The 20,673-nt window shown below is 48.2% G+C and overlaps 1 protein-coding gene across 2 annotated transcripts in view; it reads left to right on the top strand.

The window, feature by feature from the left end:
• ADCY2 (adenylate cyclase 2) overlaps positions 1-20,673 on the top strand; it is a 378,139-nt gene that overhangs the window by 335,887 nt on the left and 21,579 nt on the right. For both annotated transcript variants that reach the window (XM_072958875.1, XM_072958874.1), the window contains exons 19-20: positions 5,458-5,542; positions 10,557-10,715. In XM_072958875.1, the coding sequence (XP_072814976.1) occupies positions 5,458-5,542; positions 10,557-10,715 (244 nt within the window). The remainder of the gene's footprint in view (positions 1-5,457; positions 5,543-10,556; positions 10,716-20,673) is intronic.

Here is a 20,673-nt window from a genome sequence, read left to right as displayed (position 1 = left end):
CATAGCTAATGTTGTACTTAATGGGGAAAGGTTGAAAGCTTTTCATCTAAAATCAGGAACAAGAAAAGGGTGCTTTTCTTGCCATTTTTATTCTACATTGTACTGGAAGTCCTACCCAGAGCAATCAGGCAAGAAAAGAAATAAAAGATATCCAATCAGATAGGGAGATGTAAAATTGTCTTTGTTCACAGATGATATGATCTTATACATAGAAAATCCTATAGATGCCACCAAAAATATTCCTAGAACTAATAAAAAATATTCAGCTCAGTTGCAAGATACAAAATGAACATATAATCAGTTGTGTCTCTATACACTAACAATGAAATATCTGATAAAGAAATAAAACAATCCCATTCACAATGGCATCAAAAACAAGAAAATATTTAGGAATAAATTTAACCAAGGAGGTGAAAGATCTGTACATTGAAAACCATAAGATTTTGATGAAAGAAATTGAAGAAGACATAAACAAATGCAAAGATATCCCATGTTCATGGATCAGAAGATGTTGAACAAAAGGCACAAACTTTCAGTTATAAAATGAGTAAGTTCTGGGGATCTAATATACAGCAGAGTGATTATAGTTAACAGTACTTTATTATGTACTTGAAAGTTGCTGAAAGAATAGATCTTAAATATTCTCACCACAAAAAGGAAATGGTAATTATGTGAGATGATGAGGGTGTTCGCTAATGCTACAGTGATCATCATTTCACTACATGTGTATCAGATCAAAACATTGTACCCCATAAACTTACACAGTGTTATACGTTAATAATATCTCAATAAAACCAGAAAGAAAATAACTTTGGAGTATGTCAAAAAACCACAACCTGTCCACACAGATCACTCCCACCCCTGACTTGGGGGTAACTTAGTTGGTCAAGAAAACATACTAATGTGTATTCTTAATCATTAAAGATGCATTTCCAGTCAGTGGAAAGGACTGGTGTATTTTTAAATGACTGAGCTGTTTTAGAACTCTCCCTTCCGCCCATAGCTCAGGCAGTCATTGGAAACAAGCAGACCACCCATCAGAAAATAGGTTTGCTGCTGAATCTGAGCAGTAGGTACGGGAATTCTGGCTGAGCTGTCATCCCCGTGTTCATCGCCAGCCAGCGTCACCTGGCTGGGTCCCACCCGCTGTCTTGGCAACTCAGACGGAAGGAGAGTTTGGAAGCAGAGACCCACAGGCTGCTCTATGTAGAGGAAGATATACTGACTGGGCAATCAGCTGTCTTTATTTCACCTTGTGCATTTTAACCCCTGCGTTTCCATTCTGGGACATTTTTGTTTGTTCTATTTTGGCCAGTGTCATCTTCTGATGCTGTAATTGAAGTCTCAGTCCTGGACTGAGCAAAGTTCAGTGGATTCATCCTTACAGCATCATCATGTTGGCCCAAACTTTAGCCTTTTGCATCACTTGACATGGAAGATGCCTGAGGATTCAGAGGACTCTTGTCAGCAAAGCCAGGCGTTCCCTAACTTACTAGTAGAACATGGTGAAGCCAGAAGTGAAAGGATCCATCAGCTGCGGAGCATGAGGGCCTCGTGGAAGGGAGGTAGCCGTAGCCCTGGTCCCTTTGTGGGACTTTTCTTTATGACCCTTGGACCTCAGGGGGTCAGGTGCCCAGAGGTCAGCCTACTTTTGATCCCAGTGAGGGACCTGGGAGGATCTGATTTTCCCTCAGTTTGTGAATTGTTACCAACACAACAGAAACTAGATTTCTTAAGGTACTTTTCTTAACAAATAGAGGCGTATATCACCTAGAAAGCATGTTTTTAAACGTAATTATGTTTGTGTCTACACACCTGGGCTGCATCCTCTCCTGAGAGTAATGAATAATGTCACATTTAGCTCACGGGGCTGTTTGCCTTTAGATTAAAGACTGGTTCACCAAGAAATCCCGCTTCTCTAACCCAATTGGTTCGATTTCTTTGTTCCCTTGGACTCTCGAAACTTGAGGGCCAGAATGATTACTCCATTACAGCCTCGGGGTGAGGGCCAGCTGTAAATTAGTGTGTGGCTACAGGCACATTTGGGTGTCTGTCTCCAGAGCCCAGTTTTTAAGTATGAAAAATAGAATATCAAGTCACATTTTGGCTCAAACTGTCAAGAATCCTAGCGTTAGAACCCTCCTCAGTTACACTAGCTCCGTCTTCCGTACTTTGTAACAGAGTGAGGCACAGCTCTGAGATGTGCAAGGCCAAAGAGGATTTCACCCTTAACACTTGGGGGGGGGGGCTCACACCAGCTCGCTGATATTTTTATATAAATGGCCAATACAACTGATGCATGCATTGCATTGCCTAAAAGGAGACAGTTGACGTCCTAACCCCCAGTACCTGAGAATGTGACCTTATTTGGAAATAGGGTCACTGCACAGGTAATTAGTTAAGATGAGACCCTGCTGGAGTCAAGTGGGCCCCATCCCAACATGACCAGTATCCTTATAAGAAGATGGCCACGTGGAGACAGTGACACCCGTGGAGAAGGCCACGTGATGATGAAGACAGACATTGAGTGATGCAGTGGCCAGCCAACCACAGAGGGCAGGACGAGGCTCAGAATGATTTTTCTGCAAGTTTCAGAGGAAGTGCAGCCCTACTGGAAACTGAGTTCGAACTTCCGGCCTCCAGAACTGGTAGATTTCTGTTGCTTTAGGCCACCCAGTTTGTGGCCCTTTGTTTCAGCAACTCTCGGAAACTCATACAATCAACACAATGGATCCGACTGTGCCAGGAAGACATCCTGGAGTTTTATTCTACCTGTTCCGATGGTCCCTCCACGCTGCACACTCCTCTTCCTCCCGTCCTCTCCTGCACTCACCCAAAGAGCAAGGCACCCAGGCATGGATCTGTAGACAGTGAAATGCACCCTTCAAACTCCAGGAGCCCAACCGCCCTGGCCTGTGAGTGGCCCACAAAGGAGAGATGGACTCGCACTGGAGTCGACAGTTCTTTAGGGCGAGATAAATAAAAGCGGCTTTTGAGAAATCTGAATGAAATCCAAGACAGCAGGATACAGTTCTTCCCGGTTGACAGGAGAACGTCAGAAGGAAGAAAGGCACCCATGGAATGGTGCGCAAGTCTGTCCAACAGGCTGGGTCGTGCCTTGTCATTTGCTAGGTCCATTTAGTTCTGGACTTCCGAACGCACTGTCCAGTCCACAGTGGGAGCCTTCCCTCGTGTCGCTTCCTTCAAGTCCCCATCTCTACCCACTATTCCCAAGAAGGTTCCAGGTCTGGCAGGTAGACAGCATTTCTACCCCTAAACCAATGTTCAAATGCGTCAGTGTGATGAGTCCCAGAAAAGGACTTTTCCCACTAGGTTGCCTGTGTATGTTTTCTGTGTGATTAACTGAAAACCCAGCCAGCCCCTCAACTGCGTAAAGAGGGTCTTACCTCTCACTCTCCATCAGTGAGAGGGGCCTGAGATGGCTTGGTGTGTTTGGGGCATCTGGGCCCTTACCTGGGAACGTAGGGGGGCCTGGGTTCTGACTGGTTACACTGATGAAGCTACTGTAAGATCCTGTCCTGGGAGCTCCCATTTTACTCCCAGTTTAGATGTACTGGGGTTAGCAGGTAAAACGGGGAGACGTCATAGTGGTTTTCTGAGACCCCTGAAATTGTAAAGTAATAGGATGTTCACGAAGCAACGTGAAAATTAAAAACACCCTGCACCAGCCTCTTAGGCTGTTGGCCGTGTCGCACCACGTTTAGTAACTGGTCAGTATCCTGTCAGTATCGTCAATAGGCCATGGCGGGGAATGGGTTTAAAATTCACGGAAGCCTGCCTTGCTTATACGCATCCGCTCCCCTAAGCCACTTCAGTGGTGCTGCCGTGGGCTCCAAAAGGAATTTCATGTCTTAAACGTAGTCCTGGTGAGACAGTAAAGTGATGCGTCTCAGCTCATGTCAGTCCCAGAGGGAAACTGGTGACCTCCTTACGGCTGACGGGCTCAGATTTTCCCAGCACCGCTGGCTTGCTAGGAGGAAAGAGCCCCAGGTACGAGCACCTCCTGTCTGGAGGGTTCTCTGAGGTCCTGAGCCCTTCAGCCACTGGGACTGGCCATGCTGGCTCCTCGCCTTTCCTTTGCACAGGGATCTATCATTCTGTTAATGATACTCACCAGCCCACGTTTTCTTATCTTCTTCTCTGGCTTCCTCGCTCCATCCCCTTTCTTATCACCGTGCAGTTCATGCTAAGAATTGTGAGTGCCGTTTATGAAGTGTTTCCTGTGTGTAAGGCTCTGCACCAGGTACATGAATCTTTGGCCAAGTGACCAAGAGAGCCTGTAAGATGGGTACTGGTGCCCCTGGGGGCTGATGAGGAAAGTGAGGTCTGGAGGGGTGGGAGCTCACTAGACTGAAGGGAGCCAGGATTCCAGTGTGGGTGGCTGACTTCAAAGCCCACCCGAGCACTTTAGGACTTTCTCAGTTCCTCTTATTAATTAGCCCATGAACCTTCTATGGGGAAGCGGGAAAATCTCAAAGCAAGTTCAGCTGACAAGCAGAAGCTGATTACCTGATACTTACGCTTGATTAAGTAGGAGCTAGGCTGCTTATGTGGCATGGTGTTCATGTGTGGTCAACTTTTCTATTTCAAGTCTCAGTACAGTTACATGTGGGAAATAATCATTGGTCAGTGTATGCAAGATTCCCCTGGGGACGGCATTAGGTTTCTCCTTGGATGCTGTATTAGGCAGGGTTCTCCAGAAGAACAGAACCTTTAAGTTGACATGTAAAATGGACCACCACACATGGCAGCAAAGATAGGTGGGTGGCTGTTGCCTAGAAGGTTGTGGTGAGGACGGAGGGCCCCAGCCAGCACTGTGAGAACTTGGGCAGGGATGGGTTCCTGATGTCTGCCTGGACTTAACGGGAGATGGGGCACTTGACCAAGGGTTTCCATCTGTGTTATGACTTTGTGATACAAAATTCTATGAAAGGAGGGATAAAAATAGATGCCTGCCAGAAAGCTATATGAACGTGTATTATTATTCATATACCAGAGTAGCTTGTAAAAATTAAGTTCCCTGCTTCATTTTTATGTCTCCCATGATTATTAATCTCTAGCATACTGTCTCTTTCTGTGAATAATTACTAAAAAAAAATAGAAGTCATATATCAGATTATCCATGCTGACCCCAGAAATACAAAGAAAATATTATTACTATTCAGCTATTCTTTTCTGTTTGCTAAAGCTTAGTATAAAATAAGAAATCTCTATTAATTTGGAAGACTTTCTTTTACTGAACTCTCAGATAATTATTATTTTTTCATCTTTTGATGCAATCTGGATTTGCAGGTGTATCTGAAATGTGTGTGCGTTTGGCTGGAGCAGAATGTATCCATGCACTAGAGGTTCTGAAATTTGCTAAAACATGAATTCTAAGTCCTGTGTGTATGTTGTTTTGTTGTATTGTTTTCGTCTGTTTGTTTTTCTTAATAGACCAGGCATTTGGAAAGACCTTAAGACCATGGGATCAGTGTCTCTCTTTATATTTTTCATCACACTGCTTGTTCTGGGTAGACAGGTAAGAAGTCTGTTTTTTCTCATATAACGTCTCTAAAGTGCTGTATTAATAACACTTTGCTGATGGGCATTGTCGCCCTTACTTCCATGCAAACAAGTGTTGAGGTATCGGCATCACCCTATCACCTAAGGGACGAGTGGGGAGTGCAAGGTGTGTGCTTGGATCTGGATAAAGGGGAGAGGTCTCTCATTTTTTTCCCTAAGAGGCAAACTTTGTGAACAGTAGAAGTGCGAATCAGGGAACTTCTGTTAAGTCTCAAAATAAACATGTAGGTTTTGTAAGCCTACGAAGGAATTCCCTCAGACGCTAATTGGAACAATGTCCCCTTGCCTGGGGTTTTCATCTGCATTTCAGAAAGCATGGCTGCTGCTTCTCTGAAGTGGGTATTAAATACCTTTGCTGTCACTTGTAATTTTCCTTAGAAATATGGTCCCCTGTGCAGAAATTGTATTTTGTGATGCAAATGAAACTTCCTCCTCGGGCTCTGCACCTGCTTCTGGCCTCCCAGTGGAGCCCATGGGTGCAGGACTTCCAAGGACAATGTTCTTTCTCTGCCCGAAAACAAGGACAGTCACCCCAAGACTGAAGACCCATCCCATCCCAGGTGGCTCTGCTTCAACTAAAGTTTGTTTTCAGTTCTCTGATGGACAGTGTGAAACAGCGAAGTGATTTATTTGGAAATAACCAAGGAGGAGGCAGTGCCAACTGAATTATGTGCACATCATTCAACAGTTACATTATCTGAGAGGCAATCCATCAACTTGGGAGTTTGGGTCTGGCTTCCATTTCTCCCCAGTAGGAATCTGTTAATAATTGAACAGTCAAGGCAGAGTCCAGACCTGTGACAGTCAGTCCAGCACCTGGGAACGCCGTCCCCTTCCATCTTGCTGGGCAGGGCAAGGGTCTTCCTTCCTTGAAGCCCACTGTGCAGACTTTACCAATCTTAAGCCCACGGTGCAGCCCTTAACAACCTCCCTAGAGCAGCGCTAGGGTCCTGCTGCAGAGCTTAGAGGACCCCAGTCTCCCCCCGCCCTCCCCATCTCGGCCCCTGTCATGACATCCCAGACATTTGGTTCTGCGCTCTTTGGCTTGAGTTCTGACAGCCTGCATCTTTCAATTAACCCCGTAGACCATGTCCTGTTCTTTTTTCTTGGTTTCCTTTGTTGCTCTGGCCACCTGGCTTTCTCTACTGTTGGTCAGCTTTCTGCATTCACTCGTAGAGAAAGGGCACATCCTCCCTCTGGAAACCCGACAATGTGATGTGAAGGAACTGGGCTTCCTTGCAGGATGTCACCTAGAGGATCATTCCTCGGGAGACAGCATGGCCGTCCCTTTGCAGAGTCTCCTGCTTTACGCTGTGGTCTCTCCTGCCAGCATCATCACTCAGGATGCTTCACAGTAATACACTGTAATTACCTAGAATCAAACTGAATTCTCCCAACTTTGTTATTGATCACAAGGTAACACACAGGCCATGCCACTACACAAATGTTGAATCCCACTGCTGCTCACTGATCAGTTGCTCTCTCATTGATTTAAGGTAAATAATCAAAAGCATGCAATATTATGATCGGGCATCAATTTAACACAATAGTGTTGATTCCAGCCTTACAGGGAGCCATTCCTTTTTCATCACTAATGTGATGATAAGTAATATGTCCATCTTGAGACCTAGAGTTATGACTCCTTGCAGGAGTAGTATGTTCACAGTCCTTTAACCAGCACCCACCAAGGACATACCAAAAGAGGCCAGGAGCTGACTGTCGGTCCAAAATCATTAAGTGAATGGTTCTAAGGTCCCAAGTCTTCTGGGACAACAAGAACTGTGAAGTCTGTGATTTAGTGCTTCTGGACACCCTTCTGGGAACATGACTGTATTACAAACAGCTGATATTTGAAATAAGGTTTTCAAGTTTCAAAAGAATTCATGGCCTTAGAGTTATTTTATTTTCTGAATCTGTTTTAAAGGGGGAGGGTGTAGCTCAGTGGTAGAGTGCACGCCTAGCATGCACAAGGTCCTGGGTTCAATCCCCAGTACCTCCATTAAGAAAAAAAAATTAAAACTAAATAAGTAAACCTAATTACCACCCTCCTAGGGGAAAAAAAAACAATTTAAAGAATTATACAGACATTTTGCAACTGATTTTCATTATCATTTTCCCTAAAGGCTCCCCTGCCCCATGACCGTCCTTTCTGAAATGATGGCAGTGTCCTTGCTGTTGGAGAAAATTACTGTGCTAAATATTGCTCTAAATATTTAAGAAGCCTCAATGAAAATGTAACACATATCCTAGACTACCACGCTCTGCAGTGAAATCTAGTTTCTGTAGAAATGCCAACTCAAGGGCCTCTTGAAAAAGAAAGATCCCCTACATTTCACCCAAGTTCAAAGGGCAGCACACGGCCGTCGAGGGTCTGCGTCACAGGTGGGCTCACTCAGGATACGGAACCAGGCAGTCGAGTGGCCTGAGAGTGAAGCCAAGGTCGTTGTGTGCAAGAGTTGAGAATCCAAGAGAAAGCAGAATCACATGCCGCCTGCACCCTGGCCCGGGGACCACTTCTGTCCACGCAGAAAGATGTAAGCTCAGTTCCTCAGAACGAGACAGGGCTGTGCTGGGATGTGAAACACAGCAGTGAGGGTCATCAGGGTCCCAGATGTGGTCTGGATGCCTCTTCCAGACTCTTCTTACTCTTTACCCATCAAGCCACAGCTGATGAAGAGCAAATTCAGCATCCCTGAGTGGGACATGGGCCCCTGGGAATTGGGAGAGCAGCGGCACACAGAATCTGAGAGATGGGGGAGATTTGAGGTCCGGGGGTTACGAAGCAGGGTGGCTGTTTGAGTAGAAGTGGCACAGAGTCCTTGAAGCTCTCAGGGGAGAGGGCGTAGCTCAAGTGGTAGAGCACATGCTTAGCATACACAGGGTCCTGGGTTCAATCCCTGGTACCTCCTCTAAAAATAAATAAAACAAGTAAACCTAACTACTTCCTCCCCTATAAAAACAGCAACAACAAAAAATAACAAAAAGAAACAGAGTCCTTAAAGCTCTCCTCTTGAGCTCTTTCTTGCTCTGAGTCACGGTCATGGAGGCAGCGCCTTTCCCTGGATCTCTTCACACAGCCTCCCCTGGGTCTGGGTCAGACCCTCCTCTCCTTTCCTCTTACAAGGACACCGTCGTCAGATTTACAGCCCACCCTAGATCCAGGATGATCCCATCCTGAGACCCTTGAGTTAATTACATCTGCTACTGGGGGTTGGAACTTCAAACTATCTTTTGGGAACATGATTAAATCCATTACAACTGGTTTGGGATAAACATTTGTCTTCCTTCGGGGGACTCCACGTGAGTTTCTAAGGTGGCTGTACATCAAGGAGAGGGCTCTACAGCAGACTGCAATGGCTGGAGAGAGAAGAGGTAAAGATCTGGCGGAGTGTCCCATTCAGTCCAATGTGGCTGGTCCCAAAGTGCTCTGATTCCTTCGGTAGGAGACTTGCAGGACGCTTGCAGGGGATGGTGCACTTGGGAGACCTCAGCCACTCAGCATGGCTTATGGAAAGCTTTCAGACTTACACTACACGAATTCGGTTTGTTGCCTGCCCTAGCGGGCTCCTTGGTTTCATCACATGTTTCATTTTTGTCTGATCTTCAGTGCATACCTGTGTCTTCTCAGTGACGCCACCCTAGATTGCTTTTGTCATTTTAGTTTAAAACCAGCCACACCACTTTGATTTATCCAAAAAAGAAATCCAAATAAATAATCTATTATCCAAGTGAGAGGCCTTTTCTAGTAAGAGCATAGCATGATTTCCATAAATACAGAATGTGGAAAATGTGGCATTAATGTAAAATTTTAATATAGGCAGACTTTAAAAATAACTCCTTTGTAATTTTTTTAAAAAATGTCTTGTTATATGAGCTAAAAATAAAATGCCTTTCAGAGTAACAGGAGTAATTTGGGGGTATATCATACGTAGTTTGAATCAAACCTCATCAGGGAACGATAATTGTTTCTTCAGGTTTCGCAATGTGAATTTTCTTTTAATGGCCATGCGTGCATGCAAAGCCATTTATGTGTGTTTTGCTTTGTTTTGCGCTGTCATTGGTGTAACTCATCAAACCAATCAAACTCCCTGCATTTAGTTCTTCTTTGCATTTATTTGTCAGTAACTTACTATCTGTTCTGAAATACACCCTCTCTATTCGCCCCTTCTGTTACAGGAAGATTCATTCAAGGCTATTTCATTATATTAAATTACATACATCATAGCAGGCACAGAATGATGCCAAACCAAAGAGACCCTGTGACGGTAAATGGGCCTCTCTATTTCTCCAATGTTAATAACAGCTAGTTTTTTTAAACACTGAATTTTAATACATCGTAAAGCATGAACACATACATTTTTACTAGCAGGCACCATCTTAATTAAATGATATCAAAATGAACTTTTTTCTAAATATAATGTCATTCTCTCAGGATAATGCAATCCCAAATGAAAAAACATACTTTTCAATGAAGATTTAATTATATAATTTGTGGTAGTGGAAAACTGATTTTCAGATATTAAAGGCAAAGTGCCACAAATGACACTATTATTTTTAAATGCAAATCGTGAAACAATGCACTCTCTCTGCTAATGTGCTTTCTTTTTTTCATTTATTCATTATTTATATTCTATCATGCCTCTTTTCAAAAATTAATTCAAGCCACCACTTATTAACATAACTATGTAAGAAGTTTTCCTGTCGTTTTTGCTTTCAAGCTTCCAGGATAGCTATTTTCTCTGTTTCTGAGGCTGGTTCTCTCTCTAATTTGCATTTTGCAAATCCACGTTACAGGGTTAATGAGAGAGATCTGGGGGGAACAGAGGGCTTGGCAGGGAGGGTGACAATTCTGTTTGGGGGGGTTCTTTTTTAGGTTTTATTTCATTCTTTTTATTTTCTCTTTAAAACCTCCACTCTCTGGCAGGACAAGATGCCTATTGTTTCTTTACCTCTGTGTCCTCTTGTAACAGAATGAATATTACTGTAGGTTAGACTTCTTATGGAAGAACAAGTTCAAAAAAGAGCGGGAGGAGATAGAAACCATGGAGAACTTGAACCGCGTGCTGCTGGAGAACGTGCTCCCTGCGCACGTGGCTGAGCACTTCCTGGCCCGGAGCCTGAAGAATGAGGTGAGAGAGGCGGAGTAGACGGGGAGGGGCGGGGCTGACAGGGAGGGCGGGGCCAGTGGGAGGGAGAGGAGGGGCCAGTGAGGAGAGGTGGGGCTGGCAGAGGGGCGGGGCAAGTGGAGAGGCGGGGCCGGGGAGGGCCTGGGGCCCGTGGGGAGGGGCTGTGACCAGGGAAGGGCGTGGGCTGGCTGGGGCGGAGGCTGCTGGCAGTGACCCAGAGGCCTGTGGCACTTTAAACACCTCCATGTTAAAAATGTCCAACATTGGCCTGAATGGGTCTGTCTCCAGAAGGACACTGATTGGCCGTATAGACATCAGAAGAAAATGCGAGTTAGAATCGCCTCTGAACCTCTAATCATGAAGCTGATTCACTCTTCTAGTTTTTCTTCCCCAATCATGTAAAGTTCTGAATGCGCCATTTGAGGCACTGGGGTTCCAGATATGTTCCCAAATTGGCCACCGCCCTCTACCTGGTGTGAGAGGACACCTCCTTAGCAGCAGGCCATCGAAGCCCAAGTCAAGAGGCAGAATCACATCATGAACCCCCACCCCCACCGTTTCACTGCTCACCACCTCCCTGAGAGCCTTATAAGGGTCTTAGAACTTCAGAGATAGGAGAGGGACAGAATTAAGGAGCTAGCCACACGAGAGCATATCAAATGAATGGATGGAAATGGGAATTTCACAGAGCATCTGAAAGAATGGATATTTAACTAGAGTTGGAAAGGTTAGCATGTCGATTCGATGTTGAAATGGCTTATGAAATGTCATGAGTTTTCTTTAATGTTACTAAATTACAAGAGTCAGCGGCTGTATCTACAGTGTGACTCTGTTCATTTAAGAAACGCGTCTTTGAACATCCCTTGAGTGAAAGACCTGTGTTTGGTACTGTGGAGTTTCAGAGGTGGGTGAGGTGCAGCCTGTGTTCTCAGGAAATGTTCAGTGAGGATGGGGAGTGCATGAGGGACCCAGAAACCTATAGACAGATGAACTCATTAATAGATACGCTTAACCTTGATTACTCTGATGTACAAAGCAGCCTCGAGCGAGAAGGCTTGCAACAGTATTTTTCTGTAGCCGTTCGCATTAGGCATTTTTCTGTAAAGTTGGCATTAGAAGAAAGTGCCAGGTGAACTGTGAGGGGCTGGACATTATCACTCTGGTCTTCCTGGGAGCCAGTCCAGGGGCCCCAGCCGGTCTGTCTGTGGCCTGTTCACTTCCCTATCTCTTTTCCTGGGGTTTTCTGCGTTCTGTACCTTATTCATCAACTTACCTGTTGGTCCCAGATGATGAAATCACTGCATCTATTAGGAAGGAACCATCTGTTTTCATTAGCAAAATAAGAGCTTCTCTGTGTCTATATGTCTAGCTGTCAATTTGGTTTGTAAGTTCAGCAGGTGCCTAATGTTGCCCCTGCCCTGTAGTCAGGCTGGTGTGGACCTGGATGCGAGATGAACAGGACAAGAAGGCCACATCCCCAGGAGAGGGCAGGAATCCTGTCTTCTCCAGAGGCTCTGGCTGTGTACGTGCAGGAGTCCAGAAGGGCCCCCACCGTGAGCAAGTGACTTCCGAACTGAAAAGAAGGTGCTGGAAACTAGGGAGATTGGGGAGGAGGAGGAAAAGACCATTTCAGGCTGCGAGGGGCTGCTTCTGTCCAGATGCCGAGAAAGCATCTTGTTCGAGACCTTGAAAGGCCCCGTGTTCAGCCATTCAGGGCTTGGCAGCCTCTCCTGCCCACTCCTGACATCTCCCTTGTCCAGACCAGGGAAATCTCTGTTTCTCTCCATTCTTTCCTGTTTGCTTGACTTACTCTAAGCAGGCATCTGGGAAATCATACGGAAAGGCACATAGGATGGAAAGTAGAACCTAGAGGTGGACAGCATGGGTGCGAATCCTCATCCCAGCATTTTCTGCCGTGGGAACTGGGGCCTCTGCATCCCGGCATGAGCCCCACCTCCGCCTCCATCAGAGGAGAACTGTGCCTTTCTTTGTGCAATTCTTAGGTGGAGTGTGGGACATTGACATGGTGCTGTCACACCAAGTGTCACTCCAGCAGAGGCAGGCATTTGACAGGGCGGGACCCAGAGTCTTAGGTCAACATGGGTGGGACACACTTGGCAGGGAGCTTAGCCCCAAAGCACCCAGGACTCATCCACTTACTGAGTGGCCCTACTGTGCACCAGGCCAGTGACCCTTATGCCACTAACACAACTCTTGGGTGCCCCAAGGCGGAGGTGACCATTCCTTCCAAGTTCCCTCATCAGTGATGCTATTTTAATAATTAAAACACAAGCACAGCATCTCCTACAGCCTCCACCAGCCAGTGGGCTCCCGCCACCACCCAGATGGCTGCAGAGTGGGCGCAGGGCTGCGCAGCGGGTTTGCAGCCTGGACCAGGCTCCACCTCGCTGCTCGCTCAGGCAACGGGGCAACTTTTCCGGGACAGAGTAGGAATCAGCACATTTTGATGAAACCAGCTCTGTACTCTGTTGCCTCATTTGTCAGATAAAGGAGGCGAATTCCTTGGGGGCCTGGTCCATGACCACATCACGCCTGTGTGCGCACGTGACCCTGACTTTAGGCACTACACTGACCCCCCTGCAGACATCAGCACCGTTCACCAGGCTCCCAGCTGTGGTTTGTGAAGACGGCTTGTTCCTTCATTCAGGAAACACAGCCCTGACCCAGGCAGCCTGGCTCTGCAGAAAAATGGACAGGGGCTCAGTTTCAAAGCTTTTCGTACTCTTATTGCCTCAAACAGCTCCGGGTTCCCTAACAGCACACTAGGGGTCTCCGGTCTTGCTCAGGGTCCCTCGACTCCCTGGGCAGCATTAGGTTTGCATTCTCTAGCTGCTGCCCTGACATTGCTCGGGAGGGGAGAGCAACACATGCTGATCCTTCCACTGGGGGCATCAGACCTGTGAGACCCTCCTTCAAGTGATGTCTTCATTCTGCACAGCCGTGGGCTGCAGATGACACAGAGCTCCCCTGAGCTGTGGCTTGCCATGTTTTACTGCCAGTTTTTGTTGGTCGGGTGAAATATTTGGGAGTTGGAAAGTGGGGAGCTACTCAAGCAGCCACTGCAAATGTTGGGGATTGAAAAATGACAGGGCAGCACCGCTGTCTGCCGCAAGGCCCTGCGCGCTCAGCAGGGCAGCGTTGCCCTCCAGGCGCTGAAGAGCACGCAGGTCCTGAAGGAGATGCTGTCGCTCCGATCCCCGTAGGGAAGTCCTGGCTGCAGCAGAGAGCCCATCACAGAGGGCCTAGGGGGAGAGTCACTATCCCACTGCCTCAAGGGTCTGAGAGCTCCCACCGCGAGTCTCAGAAGGGAGGGTTTTGTTTCTGCTTTGGTTTTTATTTTCCCCAAAATACTTATGACAAAGTTATTAAAAAGAGACTCCTTTGAGTGCATAGCAAACTCCTGTCCCATCCCTCTGGCTTCCCAACGGGCTGGCTGCCTAACTTCTGTCACGGTCACCCCTTCCTGTCCACGGTGGGCTTGGTCCCTGGGCAGAAAAACCCACTTCTCTGACCCAGTGATCCCAGGCTAGGCAGGCTGAAGGTGTTTGCCTCCTGAAACTAAAAGGTGCTGAGGTCTCTCCCGCAGTGTCAGAGCCAAAGAGACGTGCCCAACTCTCTCTCCTCCCCCTACCCCACCCCCCTAAGGCTTCCTGGAGGGGAAGTTCTACTTACTGTTGAACGTGCAGTCCCTGAAGGAGCATCATTCCTGGAGGAGTCTAGACCCAAACTGGGTGTGGCAGAGTGCAACCAATGCTGGGGACAACAGAGGTCCTTACTCCTAGGGGTGGGGCTTCGCCAATAAAGGGATGCCTGAGGCACCCACTGAAAGTGCCCTTCCTGGGCCCTCGCCGGCCTTCCTCACCTGCTGGGCCCCGCTTGGCAGTTGAGAGCAAAGCTCTTGTCCCAGGCCCAGCACTTCCTAGCGGTGGGACCTCGGGCCCCGTCCTCACAAAGGCTGTAACAATTTTAAAGGCAGTAATTCACTCAAAGTCTTAGAGCAGTGAGTTCCTGGCATGCGGCAAACAGTTTTAGTAATCTTTTAAACAAGTGCCCCAGACTTCCGCAAAACTTGAGAATCACTGCGCCCTGGAATTGGTCAGTAGCTGTCAAGGAAGACATCTTCCCACCAGATTTCAGGGCCTGAGCAGAGTGGACAACCAAGGACATAATCACTTTGCCCCGTACCCGCACCCGCCAGCACCCACCGCCTCAGCTCCTTGTCCGTGGGGCGGGCTGAGTTCTCACCACTTCTGAATGCAGAGACCAGACCAGGGTTATTGTTAGAGCATGTGGTAGACGGGGGCTCAGCTTTCAGTCCCCCAGTAAAGGTGAACGTTCTGTGGTTTTCTGGAACATTCCTTGGAAACATGACACATGACCTCAGGCAGGACCTACCTTTAACAAAGAGCCTTCTGGTGTGTCCTCTTGATTCTCCTGCCCTCTGCAGGCACATACAGAGGAAACTTGTTTCCCTTCAGAAATAGGAAGGGAAGAATGATTTAATCACAATAACTCCAGAAAGGTATTTATTTTGATTTAAAGGTGTTCACTGCGCCTGTGTTCCAGGCCTGTGGGCGGCAGAGAGCTGCTGCTGTTAGCAGGTGGCTTTCTTCCTGCCCCAGGCCATTTGTTTTACGCAGAACTTTCTCAAGCTTCTCCATCAGCGGCTGACCATCCTGGCCAGGTCCAGGCCCACAGGCCATTCCAGCCCCAGGGCCAGAGCTCTGTGCGTCCAGATGGCGCCCGCTGGATTACAAAGCCGCCTCCCAGGACTGCTGTGTCCTGGCAGAAATGTGTCTGAGAGGCCCCTTGAGCACACGTCCAAGCTAGCTCTCATCACTTGTTGAAAAGACTGCGCTGTGTCACCACTGGTCCTTCGGCTGAGTCCCCAGGGGTAAGGATTGTGTGTGATTTGGAGCCAAGCAGCCTCATTCCAGGAGATCTGAAGCTTGATCAGAACAAGACGCAGATGTCACTGGGGTCCGGGGGGAATCCAAAACAGTTCCCCTTCCCAGCAAACCCTCCCACCCCCAGCACCCAGGCGGGTCCCTTAACCCGTTCCTTACAGAGCCAGGCTAGAGCGCCATGGGTCTTAAGAGATGCTTTAATGCTTTCTAACTATCTGACTCCCCTGAATAAACTAGGCATTGGCTGACAACTGGGGATGGGGTGCCCAGCAGTTAGCACCCAGGCCACCTGGGGGTAGCATGACAGGTGGGAACGCCTCCTCACTATGGCCTGAGTCAGCAAGAGAAAGCGCTGGCCCTGGAGTTTGGAGCCCTGAGCACTGGCGGTGGTCCTGGCAGTTTCCTAGGGCACACGGAGCAGACATCTCCAAGGCTGGAGTCAGCAGCGCTCGTCACACTTTGTTCTCCTGTTCTCTTACCTGCTCGCTCTCTCCAGCTAGAGTGTAAGCTCTTTAAGGCAGGGCTTGAAGTGTCCTCTGTGTCCTTGACACCTGGTGTGAAGCCTGGCACGCGGCAGTTCCTCATGGTGGGGGGTGGGGCTCTGTCAGGCTCTTGGGTGTCAGCCTGTGACCCCAAGAGACAGTAGGTCTCATATTCCCAAGGGGGCGCTCAACAGTGTGCGGAATTTACAGATGCAAGCACTGTGCAAGTCTCAGCCCTTCGCTCTCAGAGACACGTGAGCCAGGAGGGTAGAGGCTGAAAGGTGGATTTTGGACAGAATGTAGCCCGCACCTAGCAGGACCGTGGGAATCGCCCCTTCACCTCTTACCTCGTGAATGGACCAGACCCGCTTAGCTTGGGATGTGTACCTTGCACCTTGCATCCCTGTGTAGTCCTAGGGAATCAGCTCCATCTGGGGGACATAGATGACAGGCAGGCTCCTGACAGGTGGGAAATGCAGGGGGCGGGGACTGATTGAAGGTCCAGGACAAGAGAGTTGGGGGCTGCAGGAGGGGATGTTATGGGACTGTGAGGGTTTCAGAGGGCAAAGCACACTGAATGTTCCCAGGGATTGAGCAAGAGAGAGAGAGTTGGCATGGGGTCATTTTAAATACTGTTTAACAAAGCTGCTTGGAGAGATGAACGGGCCACAGCAGAGAAGCTAGAAGACTAACCTGAGAGCTGGGGGCAGCGAGAGAGGTCACGAGTAGGCGGGGAGTGCATCGTCCACATCAGGGGAACCTCAGCCAGAAATCCTGGGATGGGGGGAAGTGACAAGAAGTCTTCAGTCACCCAGGAAATTATTCACCAGAGTTAGGTTCCCAGGGAAGGTGATGCAGCTAATGGGACACTTCCCTTCTCCAACAGACACTTCCTTCTTCCTCTGTTCTCCACCCCTGGGTGCTTTGGAAAACCTGGCCAATGAGCTGGGGAGGGTCAGGGTGGAAGCATGAGGAGGAGAGAGAGTAGAAGCCAACCCTGCCCCTCCCACCCTGCAGACACCCCCCCCCGCCGCAGGCCCACGCTGGGGAGGTCGAGGGCCAGACATTCAGTCGGGATCTGATTTTTGCCTTCTTGTTGGACTAGACACTTAAATTATTGACGAGGGGACTCATATTACCCATGAAGAACAAGAAGTGTCATGACGTTGTTCCCAGTTTTCATCCAGAGTTGGGGAAAAACTAGTCCCACTCAATAAACTGAAAAGGACAGTGGGCACAGAAATGCAGTTGCTTAGTGATTGTTCTTCCATTACTTGAGCTCTTTGGGCAGAATGGTTACATGTGAGTGAACGTTGAATGCCATCTACGCTTCCTTCCAGTTCCAAAGCTCATCAATGCTTCTTGGCAGCTGTGTGCTGGATGAGGGTCACCTGTGCTAGACCCTGAATTCCAAACTCTCCTCAAAGGCTTCCCATCTGCCCTACCCCCACCCTCAGATCCTCTAGAAGTAGAAAAGAAGCTCAGGTCATCAACCAATCAGCTTGTGGTCCTCTCTGGCCCCAAGCCCAACCAGAAGACCTGAGGGAACCTCACGTGAGTTTATTTAGGGCAGGGCTCTAAGCCCTGCAGGTTTCAGTGGCTCTAATGAATTTGTAAAGCTTCTTATTTGTGAGGTTCCCCTGATTCTCAGGTGCAGTCTTGTGGAATCCCAGAGCCAGGGACCAGGGGCTCAGAGGTCCCCACTCACCCTTGGTGTTTCTCTGAGGGTTTGCAGCCTGCAGTCCGAGCCCCCAGCAGCCCTCGGAGCCTGCAGAGTGCCCGACCAGGACTCCAGCAGGAGGCTTGGTGTGTCTCCCAGCTCCCCTGAACTTCCATGTCCTTGTTTGTCCTGTGGTTCTTAATGAAGGCTGCACAGCAGGATAACCCATGGAGCTTTTCAAAAAGCTGCCCAGGCTTGGAGCCCACACCAGGGGCAGGGTTCAGCTGGTCAGTGGGGAGGCCTGGGTCGCATTTCCTTGAAAGCCCCACTGGTGACTCTCCCAGGCATTCTTACTTGAAGACCATGGAATGAGATGACGCATCAGACCCCTTTCAGCGTCAACAGCCTAGGTGTTCTGGGGCAAGAGTTCAGAGGACAATGCAAGAGTGTCAACCTGAAGGTGTTTGACTGGACTTGAACCCCAGGTGGTTAAAACCGGCCCGCGTGTCCAAACTGCCAGTTCAGTCTTGCGTTTCATTATCTCTCATCTCCAGGCATTCTTGACGACCCCAGGGGAAAGGAGAAGGGCAAAGTGACATGACCCGCAAGTGAATCTAGGCCCCCGTTGCCCTAAATCCAGGCAGCACATCTCTGCTCATCTAGGAGACGCAGGGTGAACTGTCAAGTGCAGCATTTGTGAAAGTGAGCTCTGCAGTCAGACTGGTAACTGCGACCTTGGGCGGGTAACGTGACTGCTCTGTGCCTAGTTTCCCTGTCTGCAGATTGAGAACAAAAGGAAAGGCTTGCCATCAGGGGCAAGTTAGTGCTGGGAAGCGTGCACGTGCTGCCACGCAGCGGGCACTCACGCAGGGCTGGTGATTTTCGTGCATGTTCTGGACATCATCACCATTCCCCAGAGGGTCCCTCTGGCTGACGTCAGCAGACACTGGGGAAACGCAGGGAGCAGCATATATATCCTTGCCTTCTTTTCATTAAGAACAGGGAAGTCACTGCGTTTATGCTACTCTTATGAAACGCATTTTTAACTAGAACAGGCTTCTAGGATTTTCTCTCTCCCCTGCCACCCTGCCACCCTGCCACCCTGGCTTAGCCAGTGTCACTGGAACCTAAACTTGGCAATGACACGTGCCACCGGCTGTTTTCCCAGGAGATGAGTGTTCACAAAAACAATGTTTCAGACAGAGGAAGTGCAGGTCTGCACAGAGAGCCAGCTCACCCACACTGACAGCAGCGTAGAAAAGGAAGACCTTGATTATATTGTTCACGTGTCTTATACCGACAGTGAAGCAGTGGCAGAAGGCGTCACAGGCTGGCTGGCCCTGAGAACAGGAGGAAGATGAGTCTAGCTTTTCCAGGAAGTGGTCGTGACCTGCCATGGGTCGCTGTGTGTTGCGACCTCAGTGGAGGAAAGATGGTTCTTCTGAGAGAGCATCGAACCTCGGAATGTGGTGCTTGGAGTGTGGTGCAGTGCTCGCTCCCCACCAAGGGATTCATCTCAGTGCCCCGGAGAGCAGAGCACGTGGGTCACATTCACGCAGGGTGGAGGCCCTCACTCTGCTCAGCACACAGGAAGCGCCAGTCACTAGCGTTCCTTCGTCCACTCAGAGGTCGCCATCCTGTTTAGCAGAACTCTCCTCCCGTTTCCTGGTGGTGGGGGGGCCTTTCCCAGGTGTCTGGCACCCACATTGGCACCTGGCCACTCCGCCCGTGTCAGACTGTGCGAGGGCCCCAAGGAGCCAGCACCCTTGGGAGAGTAGACCCCCACGCCCGCATGACCACCCTTCCTTTCTGAAATCTCCACTGAACTTGAAGGTTTCACCGTATGTTGGGAAAATCATGGAAACCCCATTTCAGTTATGGACACTGTAATTTTACTCATGCCTATGGACAAAGAGCCGTGTGCCTCTTTCTATTTAAAAACAAAAGGATATCCTGAGCATTATTATTGGTGTCTAATACAATGTGAGTAAGTAGTCTGAGGAATTTCACTAGTTCTTACATCCAGAGGAAGCTCTGATTCGGAAGGATACTTGCACCCCAGTGCTCACGGCAGCAGTGTTCACAACAGCCAAGACATGGAAACAACCTAAGTGTCCATTGACAGATGGCTGCATAAGGAAGTAGTGGTGTATTTATACAATGGAATACTACTCAGCCATGCAAAAGTAAAAGAATGCCATGTGCAGCCAGGAATTTCTGTAAGCCAGAAAGAGAAAGAAAAATGCTATGTACCACTTATATGTGGAATCAAAAAAGAAAAAAAAGGACACAAATGAACTTATTTACAAAACAGGGACAGACTCACAGATGTAGAAAACAGACTTTTGGTTACCAGGAAGTGGGAAGGGATACCTTGGGAGTTCAGGATTTGCAGATGCTAACTACTAGATATAAAGTGGAGAACAAGGTTCTACTGTACAGCACAGGGAACTATATTCAATGCCTTATAATGGCCTATAACGGGAAAGAATATGAAAAGGAATATATATGTATATATATATACACACACACACACACACACACATGTATATAAATAATCAGTGTGATGTACACCAGAAATTAACACCACATTGTTAAATCAACTGTACTTCAATTAAAAAAAGAAGAAATAACTTGATGGGTTTTATTCGCTCCTTTCAGCGGACACTAAAAAGGAAAATTCATGAAGCCTTCACTCCAAAAGCTGTAGCCATAAAGAGTCACTGTAGTACAGTACAGTAGTTTGGGAAATCATTTGCCTAAGTCAGGAGCCTTTGGTCTCCTGTGATTGTCTGAGGGAGGGAAGCAGAGAGGTTTACCTGCAGGGGCGCCTCCTACTAACAGGTGGAAGCGGGGAGTGCAGGGTGCGGGTTCTGAACCCGCACCCCGCT

The sequence above is a fragment of the Vicugna pacos genome, chromosome 3 (genome assembly GCF_048564905.1).
Source record: "Vicugna pacos chromosome 3, VicPac4, whole genome shotgun sequence".
Classification (NCBI taxonomy): domain Eukaryota; kingdom Metazoa; phylum Chordata; class Mammalia; order Artiodactyla; family Camelidae; genus Vicugna; species Vicugna pacos.
The sequence above is the reverse complement of the archived record's forward strand: the minus strand, read 5'-3'. Positions and strand labels throughout refer to the sequence as shown.